This window comes from Cetorhinus maximus, chromosome 19 (assembly GCF_964194155.1).
Source record: "Cetorhinus maximus chromosome 19, sCetMax3.hap1.1, whole genome shotgun sequence".
Taxonomy (NCBI): Eukaryota; Metazoa; Chordata; class Chondrichthyes; order Lamniformes; family Cetorhinidae; genus Cetorhinus; species Cetorhinus maximus.
This window is the reverse complement of record NC_135897.1, coordinates 77176755-77200285: the sequence shown is the minus strand read 5'-3', so window position 1 is coordinate 77200285 and position 23531 is coordinate 77176755. Positions and strand designations below refer to the sequence as shown.

The following is a 23531-nucleotide window of genomic DNA, read 5'->3' as shown; positions in this document are numbered from 1 at the left end:
ATGTGCAAGGTTAGGGTATAAGGCAGGGGAGTGGGACTCGGTCAAATGCCCTTTCAGAGAGCCAGTGCAGACTTGATGGGCCGAATGCAGAAAGTGCAATCAATGCAGAATGCACTGTAAATACAGGTCATTCATGTCAGGTGCAAATGCAATTTAAAATAATGTATTTTGGCCATGACTTTCGAGTGCTGCACCTAAATCAGTAAAAAAATGAGTGATCAATAATCTTCCACCAGTAGCCAGTTTCTTGGAATATTGCTTTACTTTGCTATGTGAGGGCTAAGTATTGATCTTTGTCCAAAAAGGGCCAAAGCAAATCAACAGTCCATTTTACACCACACCCAATTTTCTTTTTCATGGTTTAACAAAACAGAATATAAACTTTCAGAATGAGTTTTAATAGTTTAATTTATTAGAACGGTATTGAGAGTGCACCCCGATAGTTCTCTTACTTTAAGGACCTTCTGTTTTCCAACTATTATTTTAATCATTGCAAGATGGTGGTGAAACTTCTCTGTTGCATTGATTTTTATATGGCAATAAATTTCTAATCTCGATTATTAATCGTAATGATTAATAAGAAGACACTTGCATCAAGCTCAAATGATAACGATGCTGTGTAGTTTATTATTGCCCCAGAATTGCCCGGATTTCAACCCCTGTCTGTGTTGAATTAACTGTCCTCAGGCAGGGTAGTGGTGGTCTTAGTTCAATGATTATAAATGACTTGAGTGTCCTTTGGTAACTTGCTGCTTTGTGACACAGCAACTTTGGAGCTTGAATATTCAGTGAAGCACCAATTAGCTGCACCGCCCTAAGAAAAGTGAACGTAGAATATAACAAAAATTGCAAAATCATATGCAGTATATATACTGTTTATTAAATTCTTTTGCAATTGTATTTGTTGTTTAAATCTACCCAATATGTTTGTTTCTAATAGCCTAATGGTTGTTGAATCCAGGCAGCTGCAGCCTGAATCTGGATTAAATCTGTAAGTCTCCAATTGGATAAATAGCTTATATTTGCCCTGTTGGCAATCTTTGATCTGAGTATGGCTGTTTCTTTTTTTTTTAAAGGTTTCAGTAACTGGATTATAACCAGGCTTCTTCGCATTGCTGCAGCCCAGAACTGTCAGGTGCTTCATGACTGTATTGCAAAGATTATACTTTCTTTGCTTTGGCTGTTCAAGAGCAAGAACCCCTTCATATTTGGAATACAAACCAAGGAACTGTTTGGCCTCTTTCAGGATCTAATCTGTCTGAGAGAGAAGAAGCTGATGATGCACATTAAGCAGGATTCTTTCTTCTGGCCATACATAATTAATCGTTTTGTTGTGGCTGAGAGAGAAGATGCAGGATATTTAACCCCCGCGCCTCTTCAATTAAACTCTATGTTACAAGTAGAATTATTGGAGGTCATATTACTGAGAATACTTTCTTCGATCCTCTCAAGTGTGTTTTGCAGGAGGCAACGACTCATCTTATGGGAAATAGGCTGCTCTCTTTTGGAACATGGCAGTCCCAAGATTAAGAGTATTGTGTTGGCTTTGCTAACAAAGTTGATAAACCTTGGAGGACCACCACCAGAAGAATTGGCAAATACATTCTTTACAAATTTTATTGGTCTCTTTAAACTGTTTAAAGAGGCTGACAGAGCAGAATTGGAATTATATGAGGAGCCATTTGCTTTTTTGGTCAGAGCACTTTTTCCTGTCACTGCTGAACTTCACACAAGCATGTCTGCAATAGAACCTGTTTACCTTAATATGTTGATGGACAAACTAAGTGTCTTTATGGGAGATGGACTGTTAAAACTCATTGATTCTGATAAATTGAGATTAGCTCTATGTCAAATATTCCAGCACTTTTTGATGTTTGCCCCATCGGGACTTTTGTGTGCAGTGTCAATACAGAAACACCGTATACATTTAGTTTGCACAGCTTTAACTGAAATGATAGGAACTCAACCTAAGCAGGAGGTAATTTTTTTTTTTTGGTTAATCCTAGCTTTCTGTTTCCAATTATGTATTTCACTCTGGTAAGTATGGTTTGCAGGTTTTTTTTTGCAAAAATATACTTTATTCATAAAATATCTTCAATCACATTCCAAACCATTTCAAAAACACCATTACAAGGGTACAATCTGGTTCAACTTTTACAAACACTCAAATAGGCACTCCCTCAGGATATTGATTTTCATCATTGCTGACTGTTTCTTTCAGTTTTCTGTTGGAGAAATTGACCAATTTAAGACCATGTTTTAAAGGCCATCAGTGCAAAATTTGCAGCAATTCAAGAAAGTGGGCCATTACCATCCTTCTCAGAGCAACTAAGGATGGACAATAAATGCAGTTTTGCCACCAGATTGTCAGAAACAAATAAAAAATACTTAATGAGTGGAGCATAGTGCTGTTTACAAAATTTTAAAGCTGAACTAAAAACAGAAAATGCTGGAAATACTCAGTAGGTCAGACAGCATCTGTGGAGATGAACAGAGTTAATGTTTCAGGTTGATGACCTTTCATCAGAACTGAAGAAAGATAGAAATGTAATAGGTTTTGAGCTAATGAAAGGGGTGGAGGGCAGGAAGAACAAAAGGGAAGGTCTGTGATTGAGTGGAGTGCAGAAGAAATTAAATGGCAAAATGCTTCATGGTGCAAAAGCCAAAGAGAGTGGTAATGGGTATTGTAAAGAAACAAAATATATGTCCAGATGAGGTTTGAATGGCTGTATAGCAGCCATCTGAATGCAACAAGGTGTGGGATAAAGAAAGAAACAAAATAAGACCAAACCAGAAAGAAGAACAAGATGGAGGCTGATCTTATGATCTGAAATTGTTGATCTTATGAGTTCAGAAGGCTGTAGAGTGTGAAATTGAAAGATGAGTTGCTTCCTCAAGCTTGGGTTGAGCTTCATTGGAACACTAGCATGCCAAGGACAGAGAGGCCAGAGTGTGAACGAGGCAGAGAATTGAAATGATGAATAACAGGAAGCTCAGGGTTGTGCGGGTAGACTGAATGGAGGTGTTCTGCAAAGCAGTGGACCCAGTCTACATTTGGTCTCCCCAATGTAGAGGAGACCACATTGTGACTAGCAAATGTAGTATACTAAATCGAAAGAAGTACAAGTAAATCGTTGTTTTACTTGGAAGGAGCATTTGGGGTCTTAGCTGGTGAGAAGGGAGAAGATAAAAGGTTAGGTGTTGCATCTCCTGTGCTTGTCACCATTAGACTAGGAAAGGCTGCACAAGGTGTTAATAATAAGATAATGTTATAGCTATGTTACTTTTTATACAATTCCCTGTGACCACCACACAGTCGTTTTGGAGACAAAATCTTGTCTTCACATTGAGGATACCCTCCATCGTGTGTGGCACTACCACTGTGCTAAATGGGATAGATTTTGAACAGATCTAGCAACTCAAGACTGGGCATCCATAAGATGCTGTGGGCTTTGGCAGCAGCAGAATTGTACTCAAACTCAATCTGTAACTTCATGATCCAGCATATCTCCAACTCTACCATTACCATCAAACCAGGGGATCAACCCTGGTTCAATGAAAAGTGCAGATGGGCATGCCAGGAGCGGCACCAGGCATACCTAAAAATGAGGTGTCAACCTTGTGAAGCTATAACACAGGACTACTTGCATGCCAAACAGCATAAGCAACAAGTGATAGACAGAGCTAAGCAAATCCACAACCAACAGATTAGATCTAAGCTCTGCAGTCCTGCCATATCCAGTCGTGAATGGTGATAGACAATTAAGCAACTCACTGGAGGAGGTGACTCCACAAATATCCCCATCCTCAATGATGGGGGAGCCCAGCACATCAGTGCAAAAGATAAGGTCTGAAGCATTTGCTACAATCTTCAGCCAAACGTGCCGAGTGCATGATCCATCTTGGTCTCCTCCGGAGGTTCCCAGCATCACATGTCAGATGCCAGTCTTCAGCCAATTCATTTCACTCCATGTGATATCAAGAAACGGTTGAAGGCACTGGATAGTCCACAGCCCACAGCGCCTTATGGATGCCCAGTCTTGAGTTGCTAGATCTGTTCAAAATCTATCCCATTTAGCACAGTGGTAGTGCCACACAACACGATGGAGGGTATCCTCAATGTGAAGACAAGATTTTGTCTCCAAAACGACTGTGTGGTGGTCACAGGGAATTGTATAAAAAGTAACATAGCTATAACATTATCACTAGTGCAAAGGCTATGGGCCCTGACAATATTCTGGCAGATAGTACTGAAAACTTGTGCTCCAAAATTTGCCACACCCTAGCTAAGTAGTTCCAGTATAGCTATAACACTGGCATCTACCCAGCTATGTGGAAAATTGCTCAGGTATGTCCTGTCCACAAAAAGCAGGACAAATCCAACCCGACCAATTACTACCCCTTCAGTCCATTCTCAATCATCTGTAATGTAATGGAAGGGGTCATCAGCAGTACTATCCAGCAGCACTTGCTTAGCAATAACCTGTTCACTGACGCCAGTTTGGGTTCTACCAGGGCCACTCAGCTCCTGACCTCATTACAACCTTGGTTCAAACATGGGCAAAAGAGCTGAACTCCAGAGGTGAGGCGAGAGTGACTGCCCTTGACATCAAGGCCACATTTCACTGAGTGTGGCATCAAGGAGCCCTAGAAAAACTGGAGCCCATGGGAATCAGGGGGAAAACTCTCCAATGGTTGGAGTCATACCTAACACAAAGGAAGATGGTTGTGGTTGTTAGAAGTGAGTCATTTCAGCTCCACGACATCACTGCAGGAGTTCCTTTGGGTAGTGTCCTCGGCCCAACCATCTTCAGCTGCTTCATCAATGACCTTCTTTCCATCATAAGGTCAGAAGTGGGGATGTTCGCTGATGATTGCACAATGTTCAGCAACATTTGCGACCCCTCAGATACTGAAGCAGTCCATGTCCAAATGCAGCAAGACCTGAACAATATCCAGGCTTAGGCAGAAAAGTGGCAAGTAACATTCGCGCTACACAAATGCCAGGCAATGACCATCTCCAGCAAGAGAGAATCCAACTATCGCCCCTTGACATTCAGTGGCATTACCATCACTGAATCCCTCACTATCAACATCCTGGGGGTTACCATTGACCAGAAACTGAACTGGATTAGCCATGAACTGTGGCTACAAGAGCGGTAAGAGGCTAGGACTCCTGCAATGAGTAACTCACCAACTTCCCAAAGCCACCATGTCCACCATCTACAAGGCACAAGTCAGGAGTGTGATGGAAAACTCCCCACTTGCCTGGATGAGTGCATCTCCCACAACACCGCAGAAGCTTGACACAGTCCAGGACAAAGTAGCTGGCTTGATTGGCACCACATCCACAAACATTCACTCCCTTCACCACCGACGCACAGTAGCAGCAGTGTATACCATCTACAAGATGCACTGCAGGAATTCACCAAAGCTCCTTAGACAGCAGCTTGCAAACCCACAACCCCTACCATCTAGAAGGCCGAGGGCAACAGATAGATGGGAACACCACCTGGAAGTTCCTCTCCAAGTCACTCACCATCCTGACTTGGAAATATATTGCCATTCCTTCACTGTCGCTGGGTCAAAATCCTGGAACTTAGTTCCTAACAGCACTGTGGGTGTACCTACATCACATGGACAGCAGCGGTTAAAGCAGCTCATCACCGCCTTCTCAAGGGCAACTAGGGATGGGTAATAAATGCTGGCCCAGCCAGCGAAGCCCACGTCCCGTGAATGACTTTTTAAAAAATTTTCTTTGAGATTATATTTGGTAACTCATGTTGATGCTTTGTGTTTCAGTATTTGTTAAGCTGCTTGTATATAGCGATGAGAGCAGAAGGCATCACTGTCATACAGGAAATATGTAATCGGACCCAGACACAATTGACACAAGTTCCCAAAACAGATGGAGGGAGTAGCAGTGATGAAATTCCAGAAAAAAGACCACGCTTGAGTTTTACTGCACAGACCGTGCAGAAACCAGATACACTAGCTAAGTATGGACTATTTTGTTTAATATATACTTTTAAAAATTGCTTAGTGTTAACCCATTTCCTTTTGTTTCTTGTCACCCAGAAATCATTTAACTAGCAAGAGTTAAACTTTTATCAGGTTTCCCATCCACCCTTTCCCTATTATGACTGTTCAATGAGGGTTGCATTTGAACTGACTTGCTCTTTTTCCCTCCATTGCCATGCTTCCAAGAAAAGATCATAAACTTGTCATAAGAGAATTTAGATGGAGTAGACGGGCTTACTATGACTATGTAATGTACTTATCTCTACTAGCCGACAATTCTCCAAGATCTCTGTACCCCTCTCATTCTGACTTCCTGAGCAACCCCGGTTTTCTTTGCTTCACTACTGGCAGCTGTGCTTCCAGTTGCCTAGGCTCGAAGATCTGGAATTCCCTCGCTAACCCACTCCAGTTCTCTATCTGTGACCTGCCCTAATTTCTCATTATGTTGTTCAGCGTCATATTTTGTTTGGTAATCGCTCCGGTGAAGTACCTTGGCATACCTCACTGCGTCGGAGGTGCTGTATAAATGGAAGTTGTTGTTATCCAGCCACCTTGTAATTATAATCGGGCCAAAACAGATGATGACTTTCTCCTGTGTTGTCATAAACATTCCGCCTGGCAAATGAAGATAATGTGAATCTTTGTTAGAAGACTTCCCAACTCCAATGCCAGGCACAAACCCTCCCCCCGGCTCCCTCCCCCTCCCCCACCGCCCTCACCAATAAATTCTATTGAATAGAAAACAAAGGCCGAAATTACAACAATGCGCAGACGTTAAAAACTTTCGAGCTTTTGAGCAGCTTGCTCAAGCCAAAACTTTTATCAAACAAATTAATCACCTTCCTAACGGCTGGCGTCCATCCATATGTTTTCTCTCTTTCTGATTTCAACTAGACATTCCTAACAGCTTTTGATCTGTTGTTCCAGAGTTGTGATATCTAAACTCCCACTGCTTTGTTTAAACCTGAGGCAACCAGGATCATTATGAAGAGAGAAACTTTTAAAATCAGCATTGGGAAATGAGGCTGAAGTCAACTAGTTAGAGTTTCCATTTAAATATTGCAGTGATGGATTTGGGCAACAAATCTGCTAAAAATGTGCTTCTACTATGCTGCTAATGGGCTGACTGTCCTCGGCAGAGCAGTCATCAAGTTATTTTGCTGGGGCAAACCTGATAGGCATGATCCATGTTTAATAGGTTTGTACTCTGAACCCCCCGCCACCCAAACAATGTTATAAGCAGAGAAACAGCTGATTCTTCATGAATATAGCTGCAATACATTTTTTTTCAGAATTAATTTTCAAACTTTTTTCATGCAAATCTGGTAACAATGTTCATCCCTTGTAGATTTGATCCAGTGGAAATAAAATTGAAGAGCAAGCTATGGTGGGCAATGTGTGAGAGACTCGCTTCATTAATCAGTTTACTGGAGAAGGCTCAGTCGCATGAGAAGGCTGTAACTGTGTTGGAGGGTATCACAATTATATTTCGTTTGGCTGCTCTGTGTACAGCATTCTGTAACCAAGGAGTTTCAGATAGGTATAAAGTAATTTTGATTTTATGTTTATCCTTTCTCACTGTTGTTCCATTCTTATGTACTTTCTGGCTGTCCAGTTCTAACATCCTGGTCGTGGAGGAATTGAGCAAAGAAAGATACTTAGCAAGAACATTCTCCAGCCATTTGTTATAGCTATTTGTCACAGGACTTTACAAGTCTCTTTACGGATGTATCTATGTGCTGTAATGGGAACCGGTGTTTAGTCACATTGGTGATCATAAGTATCAAGTAAAGAATAGTTATGAAACCATTGTTTGCATATCCTTGCCTTATTTGCACTTCGGAAGCCTTCTAAGAAACGGTAGTTTCAGTGAAAGTTCGTGCCAATGAAGGCACAAAGAACTCTATGGTTAAGCAGTTTACCCTCGTGCTTCCCCTGGTAATTTTCACGTGGTAAAACGTGGAGTCAAAAACCATTAACAAGCATAGTGTGATGAATTTTGTGGCCTTTCACCGCAATGTAGTTGAGTTGAAATTTGATTTGTCTTCACTAGAACAAACATCGCAATCCTTTTTTCTATTCAGTACTGACAGAATCAAAACAAATAACACCTCCAGTGGGAAGACACAATGTTCCACTGGAATTTCGTCAATGAAAATACAATTGATTTGGATAAATTTTGAGATGTTTACCCAAGTCCTGGAATATGGAAGAAAACAACTGAGCATTGCTTCCAAAGATGAAGAATTGGGACAGTTAGTTGACAGATTAATAAAAATAATTGATGCCGCAATCTACTTGCAAGGTAGGTGAAGCAGATATTTAATGTTAGTAATTTAGTGTGAGAAATATTGGTGCAATAAGGAACCGTATATATTGGCAAATAAGTCTACCTTTGCAGCCTTGAAAAAATCCCTCCAAAAATGGGGTTGACTTAAACGCTGAGTATAAAATTTGGCTTCTGTGTCTCCTATGTTATACCAGTGAATACACTTCAAAAGTTTTTAATTGGGTTTGGGATGTCCTGAGTTTTTGAAAGGTGAAAAGAAATGTTAATTTTAGTGGTAGCTTTTGCTCGCCGATAATTGAGGATAATCAGGTAAAGTGCCCTCGATATGGTTCATTTTGTAACCTGTTGTTACTAGCTATTTTCCAAGGATCAGTACCTAGCCTGCTCTGTACACTCTATCTGGTCTGGCAGATCAGTAGGGAAAGAGAAATTTTAGCCTGTTTTCCCACCTCTGATTGCTTCCACAACTCATGTTGGACGTGCATGCATGCTGAACACCCGAGTGTTAATATTTTACATACCATTACTTTCAGCACATTGGTTGAAGTGTTTGTGTCAATTCCTGTGTTCTGTATTTTAGCCCCCATTCAATTGCATCACTCACCTTGCACTCCCAGGAGTTTGACTTGAACATGCTAACCAGTGTGCTGAAAACACCAGTTTAAACTCCTAATGAAAATAAGAAATGCCCTTATGATGAGATCTCTGGTTCAAGACCTACAAAGCTCGCATTACAAAAAATAGCACTTTAATGAAGTATTGACAATGGGAGATATAATGAGGAAAATTAAAAATATTTAAGTGTCATAGAGAACGTGTGAATAACTGAAGCAGTTGGCTGGCGGGCAAGGCAGGTAGAGATGAAAATGGCAAAGCAGAACAGACTGCAGTGGCTTAGGAACCCCGGTGAAAAGGAGGCTACCACCTGTGGACATGCGCTCCAGCTCGAGTCACTATTGATGTGTTCAAATTCAAATATTAAAGCTTGAATAATTTTGAACAGCTGAAACTAGTTTCTCTTTTATAAATGATTTGAGGTTATATTTTGTTGAAATAAATAATAAGTACATAGTGTGCTTCCAACCTCTATAACGTTTCTGGACCAGATAATATTTTTGGGTTAGAAATTGCTCAAAGCTCCAGTTTTTCAGTGCTGAGTGCTACGACAGTTGTAAGAAACTATTGACAAAAGCAAGATCTTTACTGCAGTATTTGTGAGAGAGTGATAACAGTAATTTCAATTAGAGAGAGACACAAATTTATAGCCTGAATTTAGTTTGATTTCTTAAAAATAAATCTCGTTAAGTTTCTGCATGTCTGTTTTTAGGTAGTTAATTTTAAGATTTTATATTTTGCTAGTTGTCCAAGATCAGGGGAACAAAGATACGCTTCAGACACTTTGTGATTTCCTGTCATTACCGTGGATTCACAAACACAGTACCGATGCAGTTTTCACATCTGTTGGCTTCAGTTCTGACCTCGTATCCCTCAGTCAGCAGTTGTCAAACAGTTTCTGTAAGTACAATAATTACAGTTAAGATTCATTCAAATATCTGAAATGTACATTTCCAAAGTGCATGGAAGTGCACAGATATAAAATATATTGACTTGCATTTAAAAAGGAGCAGAACAAAGGGAAGAGGGAGGCAGAGAGGGAAAGTTCCATACACAGATACACGTGCATTGCATATGAGAGGAAGTTAGAATGAACTGAGGAGTGTTTAAATGGAAAATAGATGCTGGTTGATTGGCTGAAATGATATCAATGTGAGATAATGGAAAGTATCATGAGAGAAGTTTTTTAAAAAAAAGAGGGAATGTGTGAGTAGCTGAAGCTGTGCACTGGGTAAGGCACACAGAGATGAAAATGGCAAAGAATAACAGGCTCCAGTGGCTTCAGAACCCAGATAAAGAAGAAACAAGTTCCACACAAAGTATGTTTCCTATGTTGACTCCCGGATTCATTCACGTATCTACTTCAAGCTGTGCCCTTTCCTTGGTACCTTCCTATGAAAGTACAGAAGATGTAAAACCACAGTACCACAAACCAGGTCAGGCTGTATTGGTGGTGTCAGGAAGAGATATTAATGTATATGATGTTATTGGAAATTATTTTTTTAAAAACAGAAGCTTAATCTGTGTGTGTTAATTGGATTAAAGCCGGTTAGCCTGGGTGCTTTGATGTATAATAGTTTTGAGATGTAAACAGAGGTAAAGGGTACATTTGCATTTTGTTGAATAGAGTATTCAAGAGTGGGAGTGAAATCTTGCACCTAGCTAGGAGACACCAAGCCATGTTTAGATTACTAATGGAATTGGTATTATGAAAGGAGTTTTATTGTTAGAAGAGGTGGAGTTCAAAGGGCCTGGTGATACAATGAAAATTTACGTTCAAAAGGGATAGCTAGGTATAAACTGAGAAGAGTTTGTGTGTGCAGGTCAGAGGCATGTAAGATCTGAGCCTGTAAGCCTACAACTATCTGCAAAGGAACCAAATTGAAAGGAACCTCATTTTGAATTTGTAAGGTGAAAATGTTTTGCCTGGTGTTTGCTAAAGTCTATTGGTTATTGTTGCCTCAGTGGAGATTAATTGGGAATTTGTTAAAAGTTATGATAGTAATTTGTAGCCATGTGTATGTGTTTAATTTGTTGTAAATGAATAAATGTTTCATTTAGTTTGATATGAAAACCTCTTGAGAACTGGTGGTCTTATTCCTGAATTTAGAGCTGCAACTCAACATGCCAATTGAAAATATAGGTTATGACAGTTGTTTAAAGTTTCCCTCTGGGATTTTAAATAACTCAGCCTTTACAAACTGCTGTGTCATAACAGTGGTGTAGAAATTGTTCCAGGTGGGCATTCAGGGCTGACCATGATGGTCGTGGAGCAGGGGCTGGGACAGGTACCTCCAATGGTATATATCTCCGATTCAATAAGTATATTTATGAACAAGTTTCTGTTTTGTGTAATTGTTTTGGTTTAACTCTTATGTTAAGAACTAATAAAACCAATATTAGGACCAAGCCAGTCTGAAAAGTTATTGCTGGTTAATTGCCTTGATACTGTTTTAAAATTAATTACTTTTTCGTTTTTATTTCTGACCCTGACTTCTGATCCTGTTATGTCCCACAGCACACCAGAACCAGGCAAAATGTGTATACCTGCTTTCTTTGCTACACAATGAGGTGTGTCCTGATTGGAGAACAGCAATACACAGATGGTCTTTGCAGAGTTCCAGTGAAGTCACCCGTGCAGGTTCCGTGCAGGGGTTCCCCATACTGCTGCATTATCTCGGTGTTAAATCACATTCCCTCATTGAGGAGGTCCTCTTGTACGTGCTTTTTTAAGTTTGAAATAAACACAAAACAGATTTTAGTTTTTCCTGAATGCCTGATAGTGAGCTATGAATTAATAGTCCAAATGATTGCTTCATTTTAAATGTAATCTGTGCCAAATGGCTTTCTATATATCTCTGATATTAATGTTTTGAAACACGTTTGGCCGAAGTTACAGGAGTGTAGTATAATCAGTAATTTCCTTTGAATAATGTTTCACCAAACTTATTTCATCAAACACCAAAGGGTTATGCCAACTACTTTTGAGCCCATCAACTATGAAAGTGAACAGTATGAAAGTTAGCAAACAGACTTGGGGGGGAGGAGTGACAGTCTGTTAGAATTGTTCATGGGAATATTTAGTGGTGTGGGTGAAAGGCTGGCAATCGGGGCTGACCAAGATAGTCGGAGAGCAGGGACTGGGACAGGAATCTCCGATTGCAAGAGTGGGGCTCAGAAAATTGAGAGGGTGCTATAGGCATGGTTACAGTTGAGTGACAAAATTTATTTCCACAGCTCTGAAGGATGTGAGACAATATTCCACTGAATATTTAGGATTGGGTATTCATTTATATATCAGCCTATTTACTACTCTGGACCACATATCAGTCTAAACGTCAGAGAAGCGACTTACTGAAACATTATGGCATGATGGGCTGTTTGTTTGTAAAAATAATTATTTAATTTAGATATCTTATTACTGATGAATCTCATAAGTGACTTATAAATAGTCCAGCAATATGACCTATTGGATAATGAGAAATCACTGCATCATTCTTTTGGCTTCTGTGCAGAATTGCTGACTGCTATAGCTAGAACTGTTTTGGGACTTAATTTTCCATCCTTTGCTCCTCTGACTGATCTGTTTCTTGTTTTTATCCTCTATGCCATTGTTGGGCACACTTTCAGCCACCATGATCCTGCTGTCTGGAACTCAATTTCTAAATCTCTCCATCTTAAACTCCTTTACTGATTATTTTACTTCTGAAAGTAGATTCTTTCCTGTAATTCTATTTCAATGTTCTCCACTTCTTCCTGATGACCATTATTTTTTTTTCTCCAAATAGTAAATAACCTGATATGTCCTGCTGACATGAAAATTGTTATATAAATAGGTTTTTGTTGTCTTTGTGCCATCATTGTGTCTTTGTTAGAGGAGAACATTCAGTATATTTGCAGTGCATCATTTCAGAATGTTTAGGTGCATGATGATCCCGTGACTTCTTTTTAAAACTTTTTAGAAACAAGCTCCAAGATGATTCCAATTTGATACATGAAGAATTGGCCAATAATGTTGGAAAGTTAGCCTGTGTGCTTTCAGGCAAATCTGAATTGTTGCTTCCCATCAACGACTTGCTACTTACAAATGAAGATTGTGAACTCCTCTGTAGTAATATCACTGTAAGAAGTGAGTGTGCACTGGCTGGACCTTCAGTTGGACCTTCTACTTTTATTCCATTCCTTGTGCTAATTGGAAAGTCGATGCCTGCTTCAGTGAAACTTGGTGAGTGTTACATCAGTTTAGGGAGAGCTGCTTGCTGAAAGGGAACAAAAGTCTGCACACAAAGCACAATTTTACACTCGGGCAAATATAATTCAGTTCCATTTGTCACTTTAAAATTTTGTATCTACTTTTATCAATGCTACTGTGGTCACTGGTCCTCAGACTTTCAGTGGCGGAGGTAATGTTTTTGCCCCTCTTTGTCTGTTTGTCTGTAAACAATTTATCTCAAAAACTAAAAAGATGGATTTCAACAAAACTTGGTACACAAATAGGGTGTGGCCTCAGGAAGAACCGATTAGTTTTTATTGGAGATCCAGGTTCAGATCCTGGAATTTTGTTAAAGGGAACTTTCACATTGGGAGATGGGGTGAGTTGACTTTTTTTTAGAATATTGTGGATTGTTTGATTAGAATGTTGTTGATTGGTTTAGAATGTTGTGGATTGTCTCAGCTGTTCTGGTAGAATTTGTCACAACTGTCAAAACGTGAGCAGAGTTTTCAGAGCAGGTTTTGGATGTGGATTGGTCTGAAGCCTCCTCAGTGAGATGGAAGCTCTTAATAAAAAAAGATTTCTTTTTTCAGCTTTGTAGTTACACAGCATCAATCAGGCAGGGAAAAGCCTCAAGGAAGAGCTATAACATTGAGTTAACACAGTGTGGCGCTCTCCACTGAGTGCCCTATTCACTTGTTGCTGAAATTGCAAAAGTATTTTCTCTTCCTCTGTGCCTGCCCTACCTCATCCTTGCATTCTCATTGTGTTGAAAAACCAAGACAATATCGTCCACTTTAATCATTTATTTTTATTAGGCCCTCAGAACTGTTGTTCCCCCAGTCTTCACTTCCCTGTGCAAACATTATATGACTTTAGCACCCAAGCTTAACATCAAATGTTCACCTCAGTTTCTCCATCTATTAAATACGAAAAAGGTATCTAGCACTCCAAGTATTGTACTGTTCAAAGTGTCACACTTTGTTAAAGATGCAAAATGATCAAAGCCAGTTATTTCATGACGGATTCTTCTGATCTGGAACCAAAAATCCGTAAACTGTTACAATTTTCCTCTGATTGATTCCAGGCATTGTTCATTTAGACATTCCCGCACAGGAAATACATGAGTAATAGCCATGGATGTTGTGCTTTGAGACTTTCTGGCCATTTTTCAAAGGGGTCAAAGGGAAAAAAATGGCTTTTTTTTTTATAAGCATAGGGTATTCAGAACAGGTTAAAATAAAAACAGAAATGATACATAGCTAAAGTGGAAATGATCTAGATTTGATCTTTTCTCACAGACTAAATATATATTTGTTAGCTCATATTGGCACCTGAAAAACACCTCATTACCCATTGTATTATTAAACCTTTGATTTATTCTTTTGGCTATGAATGGAGAGATATAAGAAAGAAGACGCTGGGACTCAGTGGCAGATAAGATTTTTGAAATAGGATATCAAGATTTTGGAAGAGAAAGCTGTCTCAGAGATTTTAAGGTCCACTAGGCTGGAGGAACAGTTAAAAATCATCGCGTTTAACTCAAATGAAGTAACCCACTGACCTGGGAAATTGTCCTTCTTTGGTTTTGAATTATTACACAAAGACAAGTTGTACCAGTAGAAGTGTATCTGATCGTGATTGTTGCACTATATATTCACTCAATGTGAAATGAAGCAGCTTAACAATTTGCTTAACAAGCCTAGTTTCATTGAGTGTTTCCTTGGCTCCCATTTGGAGAGGCTGAGGCAGCACATTCGTGAAAGGGATGAATATCCAGTCCAGGTTACGAGGAGAATTATTGTTACACTCCTGTCTTATACTTTCATGCAAGTAGATATGGGGAAGTATGGATCAACTTCTATATAAAAGTAAGAGGCCAGATCTCTTATGGGAGCAACTGATGTCACTGAATCCAAGAAGGTACCTAGAGCAGACCTGAATTTGTAACAGAGGGACAGGATAGTTTGGCATGTTTGTTCCTTCATTCTCTACAAGTGCTGACTCCTCTTTGGTGCTACCTATTTGACTTTGCTGTAGAATGAAATTAATACTTAAGGCACAAATAACAAAGCTTCTGGAACAGTTTCTGTCTACATTTTTCACAGGATAAGCACAAAGAAATATCAATATTAGAAACTTGTGCTGTAACTTAAATAGCCATGAGGCTATGCCTTGCCTTAGGGCAGTATAAGGGTTAAGATAAGAATGTAATATTTAAGCTGTGTTTTGGTAGTACTATATTAATGTTGTTCATTTTTCCCACAGCTTTCATAAGCAACATTCCCTATCTGTGTAAACATGTGAATTTGGGGAAAACTGATCCAGATACCAAAGCCATTTATAGTGCAATACTGAACCTCATGGAAGATTCAGATAAAGCTGTCAGAATTGCATTTGGTGAAAAAATACATCATTTGTTAGAGTCCCAAGATGTTGAAGAGCAGTGTTTACTTAAAGAGGTGAACAAAGTCAGATTTCTAAAGAAAAACATTTTGTAGCTATGGTGGGGCTTTGCTGTTCTGTTTTTGGTATTTTGAAACAATAATTTGAAATGTGTGCTGTTTATGATTCATAGCTATTTAAGTATTTGTCAGAAGTATTGCAGTTTGTGGGTGTACATCTCGAATTACTTCGCTGTGTTCATTTGGAACATAAGTGGAATGTACCTGACTAGAGTCACAGGTGGTTTATGTGCCTGTGATGCCATTTAATATAGAATTATAAATTAATAATATTATCCCATTATCTTTTTTTAAATTTAATTTTAGCTGCTTGTATCTAAACTGAAGGAGGCATACGCAATTGCTAAGATTTCAAGAAATAATGAGCTAAAAGATACACTAATCATTACAACCAGAGAAATTGGACGGTAAGTAATAAATCTCAGAACTTTCATGTAAAGTTTTACTTACATCCTGAAGTGTGTTGCTATAAATCTGGCAGAACAATTAAAACTGTATAAATTCAAACCAGAACTACATGTAAAACATGTGTATAAAGCAATATATTGTATAATATGTGTGTATATATAATATATTCCTCCCGCCCCTGTTTCAAGATGTTTTCCTCTCATTATGTTCTCCTTGACACCAGAGAGAATAGAGCAGCAGATTGCTCCCAATTTTGACCCAGGTAGTTTTCTTCTTTCTGAAGAATTACTTAAGTTTGTGGTCGACATGTCTCGCTTCCAATTTGATCAAACTCAGCAACCTCGTGTGTGGGGATTGTGTGCTCAAGCATGATTTGACAATGCTGTGGCACAATTTTATTGCACTACAAACCTGTTGTATTAGTGATCTGCCTTTAAGCAGATGATGGAAGTCCCAGTGAGCCATAATGTTGCCAATGCATGAAGAATCCAGCTTTTAAAGTTCCAGTCAGAGAAAAGCCAATAGTGTGGACATGGTTCTTGTTGATTCCTCCAGGCTGCCTGGAGATTAAAGTGCAGTTACCAGTAGGTAGAGTGTAAATCCACCCTCGTTTGATAAGATGGTTTTTACTCCAGTTATATGCATAAACTTTTAGCAATAATTAAAGCATTTCTATACATAAGAATACACATATATATACTGTCCTTTTCCTTTTTAATGTTGTAAAACAGAGCTGCCAGAGGAGACCTGGTTCCATTAGCCCTTTTGCACCTGTGTCACTGTTTACTATCCAAGTTCACATTTGTTGCTGGTGCAGCTTATACAGAGATCAGAGCACTAGCAGCAGCCAAAGGTATGAAGCTGCAAGCCTTCTTTAGCCAGTACAAGAAGCCCATATGCCAGGTAAGACTGAGTGGATACAGTTGATATGCCTATACCATGTTAACTGTATAGTATTTATTTTGTTTCCTGTAATATGTTGTATCCGTTAGTCATTTGTTGATGGGAAGTCTCATTCCAACCACATCTGTGATTCCTCTGATGCCCTACAGTTGTGTCAACAATTTCCAGTTCCCTGGCCCTAACTGCTCCTCTTCACCGTGGACATCCAATCCCTCTACACTTCTATCCCCCACCAAGATGGTATTAGGGCTCTCCACTTCTTGCTTGAACAGAGATCCAAACAATCCCCACTCACCACCACTCTCCTTCGTCTGGCTGAACTTGTTCTCTCACTGAACAATCTCTCCTTAAACTTATCTCACTTCCTCCAAATAAAAGGTGTGGCTATGGGTACCCACATGGGCCCCAGTTATGGCTGTCTCTTTATGGGGTAAATGGAACATTCCTTGTTCCAGTCCTATTCAAGCCCCCTCGCTATATTTCGGTACATTGATGATTGTTTCGGTGCCCCTTCATGCTCTTGTCTGGACCTGTAAAAATTTATCAATTTGCTTCCAACTTCCACCCCTCTATCACCTTCACATGGACCATCACTGACACTTCCCTTCCCTTCCTTGACCTCTCTGTCTCCATTTCTAGTGACAGACTGTCCACCAATATTCATTACAAGCTCACCGACTCCTACAGCTACCTCGACTGCAGCTCCCGACACCCTGTTTCCTGTAAGGACTCCATCCCATTCTCTCAGTTCCTTCGTCTCCATCGCATCTGTTCCAATGATGCCACCTACCAAAATGGTGCTTCTGACATGTCTTCCTTCTTCCTTAAACTAGGTTTCCCACCCACTGTGGTTGACAGGGCCCTCAACTTTGTCCGACCCATCTCCCACGCCTCTGCCCTCACACCTTCCTGTCCCCCCAGAACCATGATAGGATGCCCCTTGTCCTCGCCTTTCACCCAACCACCCTCCTCATTCAAAGGATCATCCTCCGCCAACTCCAGCATGATGCCAGCACCAAACACATCTTCCCCCCAGCCCCCGTCAGCATTCCGTAGGAACTGTTCCCTCCAGGACACTCTGGTCTACTCCTCCATCACTCCTAACACCTCATCCCCTTCCCCTGGCACCTTCCCATGCAATCGCAGATGGTGCAACACCTGCCCCTTTACCTCCTCCCTTCCCACCATCCAAGGGCCCAAACACTCCATTCAGGTGAAACAGCACTTCACTTGCACCTCCTTCAATTTAGCCTACTGCATTCGCTGCTCCCAATGCGATCTCCTTTACATTGGAGAGACCAAACGCAGACTGGCGACCGTTTTGCGGAACACTTTGGTCTGTCCGCAAGCATGACCCAGACCTTCCTGTCGCTTGCCATTTCAACACACCACCCTGCTCTCATGCCCACATGTCCGTCCTTGGCCTGCTGCAATGTTCCAGTAAAGCCCAATGCAAATTGGAGGAACAACATATCATTTTCCGATCAGGCACTTTGCAGCCTTCCGGGCTTAACATTGAGTTCAACAACTTCAAACCATGAACTCTCTGCTCTATCTTCACCCCTTTTTTATCCCTTTTTTAAAATTCATTTTTATTTTTTATTTACTTTATTTTTATTTTCATTTTTATTCATTGTTTTATCCCCTTTTTATCCCTTTTTCTACCTTTTTTCCCCTAACGACCATCCCCTCTCGCCACCCCACCCTCAAAAGGGCCATCTGTAACTTGTTCCGTGTTGTTGTCTAACAGAGTTCTTACCCTCGTTCTGCAACTCCCACATTCTGCTTTCTTACCTTAATCCACTATCAGCACCTTCTTCAGCCCTCACCACTACCATTAACACTCCCTTTGTCTTGTGTCCGGACATCTTTGTCAGTCTCTTCTTAGCCCCCACCTATCGCTGACCTTCTATCCAGCTTCACCTGCTCCATCCCCCTTAAACAGTATAAATTTCATCACGTTTCTAACTCTCTTTAGTTCTGAAGAAGTCATACGGACTCGAAACGTTAACTCTGTTTCTCTCTCCACAGGTGCTGTCAGACCTGCTGTGTTTTTCCAGCATTTTCTGTTTCTATTTCAGATTTCCAGCACCCACAGTATTTTGCTTTTACCGCTGTAAACCAGTTGTTTACAAACTTTCAAGTGCGGGGGATCGCTGCAATTATTAAATTGCAATTATTAAATTGCACTGATATAGCCAGCCTATGCTGGGTGTGATTTTTACCCTGGGTATGACTAGTGTTTCAGATTTATACGGTTTTGAGAGCCCAAATATGCAATCTTATTTATGCATTAATCTGCTATTGCTAATATATTGTTTATTTTGCAGTTTCTGGTGGAATCATTACACACAAGACAGCTGGCAGCCAGTACTAGTATTGAGGGTCAGAGTAAAGAACTGTGTCAGCGAGAGGCAGATCATCAGCGGCAGATTACACTTGGCATCTTATCCGAAGTGGCTCAAGTGTTTGATTTTCCAGATTTGAATCGCTTTCTCACTGTATGTAAATTTTGTTGTGTTTCTCTAAATAGTAATTCTTCTGTAATGAGGCATACTGAAAAACCATTTAACATAGTAAGATTTCATTGTATGGTATTTAAGCAAAATATTAAGCAATTAACAAGGCTAGGAATTTTAAAATCACGACAGGAGTCAGTGTAGGTCAGTGAGCATAAGGTGAACGGGACTTGGTTCGCGTTAACATGCGGGCAGCAGAGCTTTAGATGACCTTAAGCCTACAGAAGGTAGAATGTGGGAGACATGCCAAGAGAGTTGGAATAGCCAAGACTAGAGGTAACAAAATGAATAAGGGTTTCGGCTGCAGATGAACAGGCGGGGTGAAGTTGGGCAATGTTATGGAGGTGAAATTGGCGATTTTACTGATGCTGCGAATATGAGAAGCTCATCTCAGACTCAGTAACTTAATTTATCTCTTGAGAAGTTGAGATTAGAATGATAAAGTTGCACATGTCTCTTTCAGAGTTGAACTTATGTTAAAATTTGTCAAAATGAGTGGTGGAAATTCAAATTTCATAGAAATTTGGACAAATGCTTGATTTTCTTTTTGTTCTTGTAGAAACTGCAGTTTTTTTCCCCCCTGCTGAAGATGGTGCCACATTCCTCTTGGTGTCTGAGGCCGCACCTTGACACTAGGGAGACTATCCTAATCATGGAGGGCGTCACTTGACATCCAATTGTACTTTTAAGGCAGGGGTTGTTGGATCGTAATCACGACTAGGAATCCTGGCTTATTTTGAGGCCAATTGTCACCTTGGGTTGAGATGAGCTAACTCAGTAAAGACTCCCGTCTGCACTGTACCAGATAGGGAGATTGTTCTGTATGGGTTCTGTATTGATGAGGAAACGACAAACTGTGGTGTCTAGTGTAAAAGTATTTTGGAAAGGATAACCTTAATTGAACCATTTAGGAATCATGTGGAAATGCATAGTTTTGACCTAATTCAAACGTCTCCAAGTGTGAATGGAAGCTTGCTTTTTCCCATTTTGATTCATTATTGACATGATCGAATGCAGAGGTATATGGACATTCCAAGGAAATTAGGGATATTTTAATAATGAGTTGAGAAATAGTGGCCCGTAACTTCCAAGCTCTGGGGCATCGTAACTTAGGGGGGGTGGGTGAGTAACCAAAGATGTGCTGGGGAACCCAACCCCCCAGAGGTCCCCAGGTAAGGCTTACATGTGAAGTTACATCTTGTTGGGCAATTGCTCTGCAATGGGAACCATCCGAAAGTACCATGTAAATCGCGAACTTTTGATGGTTCCGACTGTCTCACAGTCATTGTTACCCAGAAAATATTAGAAGAATCAAAACTACTTCCAACTGCTGGCTAAGTATAATACACCGCCCCCCCACCCCCACAAGACCACCTGACCCCTCCACTGACCAACCCCTTACTGACCACCCGATTCCCACACTGACCACCCAATCCTGATTTCCCAACCATCCAATCATCCCACGGACCATGTGGCCCCCCTTTGACAACCCTCCTCCCTGACCAGCCCTCCCACGTGACTCCCCACCCTCTCGAGCACTTGATCCTCTCTCCTGACCACCCAATCCTACCCCCCTACAACCACTGACCACTTGGCCTTCCCCACTGACCACCAGACCACCCTCCTGACCACCTGAAGCTTCCACCCGACCAACCGACTCTCCCTCCAACTCTATGCCCCCCCACTGACCACCAGACCTCCCCCAACTCTCACTCTGACTCTACACTCCCCAACTCTCACTCTGACTCTACACTCCCCACTGACGACCAGACACTCCCCCTCCCTGACGCCCCACCGACCAACAAAACCCTACAACTACGCCCCCCACCTACTCACCTTACAAACTTACCTTCTCCTTGGCTTCTCAAAGTGGCTGCACCTTTAAACTCATTTGCTTTACAGCAGCTAGTGCCATAAAAAAGGGGCATGGCTTCCTTACCTCCGATTCTGCTGCCCTTGACAGAAGGCCTCAGGAACTGAGGCTGCACTGCACTTTCTCGCCCGGCCTGATTTGGAAGGTCAGGCGAGAAAGGAACGGTGGAACAGAGTGGCAATCCAGCTCTGCCACTTCACAGAAGTTACGGGTCAGTATTACTCTGAGCTTCAATTCCTTACGCTTGACAAAGGGACATTCTTCAATCTGTACCGCTGCATGATGTAAATTGCATTTTGTTTTCCAGCGTACCTTGCAATCTCTGTTGCCGTATCTGGCTGCAAAGGCCAGCGCTGCTACTTCTTTACTGATCCGGACCATTGCAAAACAGCTGAATGTTAATCGCCGAGAGATCTTGATCAACAACTTTAAATACATTTTTTCCCACCTGGTTTGCTCCTGCTCAAAGGATGAACTTGAGCGTAGTCTCCATTATCTCCAGGTAAAGAGAGTATGTTTATATTAAGTAACAAGGGCTTTAAGTATGGCACTGCTGGCTAAAAATAATCTGATGGAGTCAACTAATGAGAAGGGGTTAAAAAAATGGGGGCAGAGGTTATGATCTAAAATTGTTGAGTTCAGTGTTGAGTTGAGAAGGCTGTAAAGTGCCTTATTGAAAGGTGAGGTGCTATTCCTTGAGTTTACATTGAGTCTCATTGCGATGGTGTGGGAGGGTGGAAAACTCCTCTCACTCACTCTGAACCCTCTGCCCTTGGCCTCCTACACTATTCCACTTCCCTGCCCTCTACCCCATCACAGACCTTCCTTTTGTTCTTCCCCCTCCTCTCCCTTTCTCTGCCTTTGCGTTTGCTTAAAGCCTGTTACATCTCTTAACATTTTCCAGTTCCGATGAAAGATCATTGACCTGAGACCTGAAATATTAGCTCTGTTTCTCTCTCCACAGATGCTGTTTCTGTTCTTATTTCAAATTTCCAGCTTGTGCAGTAGTTTGCTTTTCATCAGCTTTAGACCCTACAAGTCTCCTGACCTGTCATGATGGATCTCAGAGAACCTGTGAGGACTCCTGAAAAAGCAGGCAAACTTCCAGGTTTCAGTGCTCCATTTACCTACTGGCGCAGTGCAGATGGGAGTCAGGAAGTCATGCAAAACATCCAACATCTTCTCTGGAGACTTTTTAAAATATAATTGAGAGCCATCCATAGTTCATCAGTAGCTGGAGAAACATCTCCATTCACCTTTCAGAAACACCCTTCAGTTTATTTTTTCCTGTCTCTTTTCCTTCCATTTTTTTTTTGTTGTTTTTTAAATTTGCTTTGCTAGTACTTTTTGGCATAATGTACCCCTCTCCATCCAACGAATAAATGGTTTTATTTCAGTGACAGGAAAGAAAAGTGGTCCACTATGTATTGTTTCATGGTACCAGATACTTGTTTCTGTTTCTTACGGATGTGTTCTGTGTTTAGAATGAAACCGAACTGGAACTGGGCAGCCTTCTCAGACAGGATTTTCAGGGGTTACATAATGAACTATTGCTGCGTATAGGGGAGCACTATCAGCAGGTTTTCAATGGACTGGCCATACTGGCTGCTTCTGCTTCTAGAAATGATCAACACCAAGCACCCAGAGACATTACTTCCCCAGAGCTAATGGTAAGGAAATGTAGCACATATATATATATATCTATTTTAGTTTGCTCTTGTAGACGTGCTGGTTTTAAAATATAAAATACAGTAGGTCCCTGCGGCTCAGTCAATGTTGTTTAATTTTAATGTCGTTCATAAAATAGGGACTGAATATCCTTTTAACGTTGCAACGTTCACTGTAACATTGTTTGTCACAGACGTCTTGTCCCGTGGCCTGCATGTCCCAAATGCGCACATGACACTTTCCCCACTGCTGTTGGGGTCAGTGCACCACCCCTGGGGACCTCTTCTGTTGCTTCCCTTCCCTGCTCCCGCTCCCGGTCTCGTTCCGTTCCTGTTCCCGTCCTCAGTCCTGAAGTCCTTCTTTCCTGCTCAGCTCCCATTCCCACACTCCATTCTCACCTTTAAAGTCCAGGTGTCCGCTGCCACCACCAAGGGACTTCCTCAGCTGACTCCTTGTCCCCTTGCACCCGTTTCCGCTGTCAGCAAGCACTGAATTCCTGGGACTTCTTTCGAGCTCCCTGCACCAACCAATATCTGCCACTAGATGGAGCCGGGTC

The 23531-nt window shown here is 41.1% G+C and overlaps 1 protein-coding gene across 1 annotated transcript in view; it reads left to right on the top strand.

Moving 5' to 3' along the window:
• atr (ATR checkpoint kinase) overlaps positions 1-23531 on the top strand; it is a 105446-nt gene that overhangs the window by 18055 nt on the left and 63860 nt on the right. Inside the window, exons 4-16 of the mRNA XM_078564191.1 lie at positions 1077-1978; positions 5803-5999; positions 7370-7561; positions 8106-8326; positions 9671-9826; positions 11445-11643; positions 12889-13151; positions 15408-15601; positions 15911-16011; positions 16744-16915; positions 19246-19416; positions 21615-21809; positions 22792-22977. Coding sequence (XP_078420317.1) covers positions 1077-1978; positions 5803-5999; positions 7370-7561; positions 8106-8326; positions 9671-9826; positions 11445-11643; positions 12889-13151; positions 15408-15601; positions 15911-16011; positions 16744-16915; positions 19246-19416; positions 21615-21809; positions 22792-22977 — 3149 coding nt within the window. The remainder of the gene's footprint in view (positions 1-1076; positions 1979-5802; positions 6000-7369; positions 7562-8105; positions 8327-9670; positions 9827-11444; positions 11644-12888; positions 13152-15407; positions 15602-15910; positions 16012-16743; positions 16916-19245; positions 19417-21614; positions 21810-22791; positions 22978-23531) is intronic.